The 5,553-nt window shown below is 51.4% G+C and overlaps 1 protein-coding gene across 1 annotated transcript; it reads right to left on the bottom strand.

The window, feature by feature from the left end:
* Positions 1-3,557: 3,557 nt before the first annotated feature.
* On the bottom strand, positions 3,558-5,136 carry LOC101771748 (probable xyloglucan endotransglucosylase/hydrolase protein 25). The gene is made up of 3 exons (XM_004966081.4): positions 4,654-5,136; positions 4,363-4,556; positions 3,558-4,265 (listed from the first exon to the last, which is right to left on the bottom strand). Exons 1-3 carry the CDS (start codon positions 4,915-4,917, stop codon positions 3,848-3,850), a joined length of 876 nt encoding a protein of 291 aa, XP_004966138.1. The 5' UTR covers positions 4,918-5,136; the 3' UTR covers positions 3,558-3,847.
* Between the last annotated feature and the right edge of the window lie 417 nt (positions 5,137-5,553).

Raw genomic sequence — 5,553 nt, 5'->3', positions numbered from 1 at the left:
GGATCAGCTGGTCACTTCATCAGCTTCAGATTTCAACACCAATAGTGGACAGAAATTAAGCTCCTGCAGCAGGCGATTTAAGGCGGTCACTGCATCCAGCTCAATGCTCGCAATGGCACTGTAGTGCCTCTAGATTCTAGTAGGTCTCAACTATACTGTTGCAGTAGAATCCATGCACGAGCTCATTGCCCGAGTCAAAATCCAGACCCTGTATGTGCCCTGTGGGTGTTCGTTGTTGTCAGGCTCCACTGCTTCTTGTCAATGCTTCGCTCCACTTCTGTCTTCAGGTTGCATGTCTCCCAGATTCAGTCATGGCCAAATTTACCTTTTGCTACTACATTACTAGATATAACTGACGACCAAAACTGCTGAGATAAAAACTGGTGCTTTTGAACAGCTCAGACCTAGCAAGGCTCATCTGCATTCCCTGATCTTGACCAGCCGACGCGGTCTAAGTGGAAGCAGCTGGCCTGCTGGTCCATGGATTTGAAGGAAGTCGCTTTAGCAATGTCATTGACGCATCAAAGGTCGCAGTACTCCCAAGGGTCTATATACTACACTGGTCCTCTAATCATATGCAAGTTTGGCGCCCTAGGGGCCGGGCCCACTCTCCAGTTGTCTGTACTCGAGCAGTCTAGCTTACCAATTATGTAGGCACTGATGGAGATTGTGCGCTCGTTTGGACGGATACAGTGAAAGCTTTGCCTATTACAGCCTGCGTTGCTGCATCTGAATGAGTCCAATTTTAACCTGATGCGCGTGTTGCAGCTGAATGAACCTGTCAGAGTCTGGGAGATGCAAGTATGACCGTGGAAAGACAAACAGAACATGAGCTGCTCGGTATAAATTTCATGCTGAGTAAGATTTCGATACACCTTGATGGTCTGAATAGGACTGCTTTTGAACTCATATGGTGTGGTTGGACTATGTGGGAGAGCAGGAGTAGATGCATGTACTAGTCCTGTCCTCTTGTTGTTTCAGGACCATTTGTAATCATCAAGGGATTAAGCAGGTATGGCGCATACAGCTATGGGAGGTCTTGTATCATTTACCGAAAGGCAATGATGATGTTCCTCTTATGGTGAATTTGCGCAAGCAACATGTGTTGCACGAAAATGGAGGACCAGATAGCTGCAATCTTGGATCTCTTTCCAGTCCTGGCCTGGGCCAAAACAATCATCTCACTCCATGCAATTCAATTGTCTGCACTAGCCCTCCAGCGTTTAGTGCTACTTACACAGGAACTGCAGAAATACAAACCGAAAGAAATCCACAGCTGAAATCACATGTTATTACTGCAGAGTTCACTAGCTAGACACATGAAGAAGGTTCAGTATCTAGAGCTAATTTGAACTGCCAGATGAATATCTCCTGCCTGTCTGTTCTTGTTGGTTTTGCTCAGGCGTAAATTCAAAGGAAAGACAAGCTGTTTCAACGGCAGTTCAAGCATGCTAGTGTCTAAGTAGCCACCGATAGAGGCATAGAGCGACCTGGCCCCACCTGGATAAACATCAGGGACACCCATATATTTGGCACGTTGTCAAACATATAAATCTGACAATGGGGCTCCTCCTGTTGTGAGGCCCATCATTGCACCAGAGGCACACAGCTAGCTCAATCATGCATGGACACACATAGCAGGAGGGACAGGGAGGAGTAATTTATCTGAAACCAAAGTCTCTTCAGCCTGTAACATCCTACTAGCAGTAGATAACCATCAGGAAAAAAAATGGTGAAAGAAATGCAGTTCTCTCCCTGTTGCTCGAAAATTGCAGGCTTGCAGCTGCAGCTCATCAGTTTCATCAGTCATGAGGTTAGAACAGTATCATGCTCTGGTCCATCCCAGTCACTCACAGTGTAGGCAAGCGCATCTCCCGTATGATTTGTGCTTAAGTGAGCAGGCAGAGAGATCCAGCCACAGGACGCCCCAAGGGACATCATGAGGCGACATATAATAGACTGATGTTGGCTCCATACACTTCATTTTCATCTACACCCTGTGCAGACAATAAAAGGTCCCTTAAGCCAAGAACCAATCAGCTGTACTGTTACACTGGCAACCACTTGGTTCTTGCTCGCAACTGTGAGATTTGTGGCCCAGAAACTCTCCTCTACTCTTCTCTAGAGTAAGGCAACTAGATTAATCTCGTCAGTAAAATGCTTGATCCCAAGAGCCTTTATCAGGCTTGTAGTTTTGCACTCGTGGCAACTGATGAGAGAACTGCAAATATCTCTGCGACATTCAGATTGCTGAATAGTCGCTACTAGCCTGCTAGGCTGGGCCATGGCCCGCTTGCTACTCGAAGCTCGAAGGGATAAGCCATGACCACGAGTCACTTCCCTGCATGCGCTGCCTTTTGTTCAGAGAAAAGGGCCACGAGATGCTCCAACAAGCTGCCAGGTGCAATCGGCAGAGCGGCCAGCTCCGTTCTGATCCGATGAGTAGCCGCCTAGCCGAGGACGAGGAGCGGCGGCGGTCAGGAAGAGATGGCTGGCTATTTGTCGGTGCGGCCACCTGTCGGCATCGGCGCTCCGGCACCTCGGCTTGCAGCGACCGAGAGGCCGCTGGGAAAGCTAGCTGACGAATCAATTCATTGTCCTTGTCGTCGCGTCCGCGCGTGGCCCTGGCCTGTGTGCCTCCGTGACCGCGAGCCCTGTCACCTGCGCCGCATGGAGACTGGAGTCAGCCGGACGAGAACGAGAGCATGGAGTGGAGCAACGTGTTGAATTCCCAAGATTGTGCGGACCGTGTGTTCATCTAGTATCTTCTTGCCGGAACGCGGAGGTTTTTTTATCATCAACCTCTGCTAAAAAAAACGCGTATCCTGCAATGTCGGTTGGATGCTGAAAGCCTGGGCCTTTTTCGATCGCCATCGTGACAGATCGAGACAAGTATGGATCTGTCGTGCGATTAATGGAGAGAGAGAGGTTGCTATTGCTGCACCAGTAGTGCGAAACATCTGGCGACTGCAACATTTACTTGCCGCCATGCCGATCCGGCTTCCGGCAGTGATGCCATCAACGGAAGTGGGCAGCTAATTTTCAGGCCTCGTTTAGTTGGTCAAATTGGGAGGTTTAGTTGGTCAAATTGGGAGGTGTAAAATTACTGTGTTGGCACTGTAGTACACTGTAGCGTTTCGTTTGTATTTGTGAATTATTGTCCAAACATTGACTAATTAGGCTCAAAAGATTCGTCTCGCAAAGTACAACAAAACTGTGCAATTAGTTTTTAATTTCATCTACATTTAGTATTCCATGTACCGCAAGTTTGATGTGATGGGAATCTTCTTTCTGCATAGTGCCAAAGTTGGGAGTTGGGGGTGAAGTCAAAGTTGGGAGTTGGGGGTGAAGTAAACAAGGACTCAATTGTGTTCAGTAGACAATAAACTGACTGACCCAATATCAATGCCTGAAAAAGAAAACAAGAACTGCCGATCGATTGACAGAGTTTTCAATTTTTTACGCGGGATATATGAATCCCTCGAGAAATCCAACCAACCACAAACATCACAACTTCCAATGCATAAAGGAGAGCACATGTTACGTGTACACAGAGCAGCAAGTGAAGAACACGTATGGGTTTTGATATATTACAGACGGACATGAACACCAAGTGTTTGATGATTACATGACACGAACAGGGGGTGGCGGAAGCAGAGAGAGGCTACAGACAAGACGGAAGAATTTACCACCAGCTACCGCGTTACAAGTCCCACGAATTGCCAAATCCTTATTTATTTACCACACTGACGACGCCACCATGGAAAGAAATTCCATGCCCTTTCGTCCTGATCCGGGCGGTGATCGATGCAGCCGCCGCCATTGCAGCGGAGCTTGATGCAGAGGGCTACTGCTGCATGGAGCACTCGGCGGGGAGGCCCTGCGCGTAGCGCTTGGGGTCGGTGCAGTAGTTGTAGATCATGTACTTGCGCTGCACCCAGCGCATGCGCTGCTGCAGGGTGAGGTCGAGCTCCTGGTTGTACCAGTCGCCGGCGGCGGCGCCGGCGGAGCCCTCGGTGCCGACGGTGGCGCCGCAGCGGGTCTTGCCGCCGGCGACGGCGACGCAGGCGTCGGCCCTGAAGTTCCGGTAGGAGGCGGAGAAGGGGGCGTGGGACCAGTCCGTCTTCACGCGGCCGCCCTGCGTGGCCCAGTCGTCGGCGTTCCAGAGGCTGGAGTAGAGCCGCATCGGCTGGTTCTTGGGGAACGCGATCCCCTTGCTCTCCAGGTTCCGGAAGTCCCTGATCGGCAGGTCGTCCACCATGAAGCTGCACATCCATCCATCGACCAAGAACATTGTTAGTCAATCGATCGACACTCTCTGATTGATCAAGAACAGAACGGAAGTGATGAACAGCAGCTTACATGACGTGCTTGGGGTTCCAGAGGATGGAGTAGGTGTGGAAGTCCTTGGTGGGGTCGAACCAGAGGCGGAACTGCTGCTCGCGCTGCCCCTGCCCCTGCGTGAACACGTTGGTGTGCAGCGTGTAGGGCTCGCCCGTGACGTTCCCCAGGAACTCGAAGTCGATCTCGTCGTGGGTGTTCCCCTGCGACGACAGCTGCAGAGGTACGGTACACATTGATCGATCGATCAGCCAGCAGGCCAAAAAATCAAACAAAACGCACATGTGATCCTCATCATCAATGGGTTCTTACGTAGTAGGCGGTGACGGTGCCGGCGGAGTTGCCGGGGACGAGCTTGAGCTGCATGTCGATCTTGCCGAAGAGGTACTCGTGCTTGGACTGGAACCCCGAGCCGGAGGTGCGGTCGAGCGTGAGCGTCAGGAGCTGGCCATTGTCCCGGATCTTGCCGCGGCCGTCGCCCCAGGTGATGTCGAACTCCTGGTTGAAGTTGGCGGCCGCAAGCGCGGCCGAGCAGGCGAGCAGCACGCTCAGCACCAAAGAGACCCGAGCAGCCATGGTTGTAAGGAGAAGATACCAGAGGAAGAAGATGTGTGGAGCTCGAAGGAAAGGAAAAGGAGAGATCGAGCTGGTGTTTTGTGAGTGGAGAATGCGGGGGGCGTGAGGGGTTTTATAGGGGGTTTGGGAGAGATAAGAATGGCAGAGCGTGCCGGGTGGATGGTTCCGCGATCGATCGAGTAGCCAGCCCAGCCAGCGAGCCCCAGCCGTGTGATCTTGGAGGTAATGCGTGTGAGTTGGCACCAGAGGTGGAAGAGCAGCGCAGGACGCTGCGGCGGGGTAGCAGCAGCGGCTTGATGAGGGACAGGGGACGCCACGGCGACGGCACAGGCACACGCGCAGCAAGATATTTAAAATCGATCGGGACGTGCAGCGGATTCATCAATCATCACTGACTGATGCATGGTAGGGCCCCTCGCCCCCTCCTCGCGAGCTGGATTTTCATTTTTAGTTGCAGTACTAGTGCTACACTTACCTCGCTTTGAACGGTGAAACCTGCTGGGATTTTTGTTAGAAGTCCATCAAGTAGCTTTACCGGTTTCATGTATGGATTGTAGTCGTTGATCACAATTCACACCGTTCGCATATGTTCGTTTTGTTTTCCTTGAGAACACACACCATTGGCATGTTGTACCA

The sequence above is a fragment of the Setaria italica genome, chromosome IV, assembly GCF_000263155.2.
Source record: "Setaria italica strain Yugu1 chromosome IV, Setaria_italica_v2.0, whole genome shotgun sequence".
Taxonomy (NCBI): domain Eukaryota; kingdom Viridiplantae; phylum Streptophyta; class Magnoliopsida; order Poales; family Poaceae; genus Setaria; species Setaria italica.
This window is presented reverse-complemented; position numbering and strand designations above follow the sequence as displayed.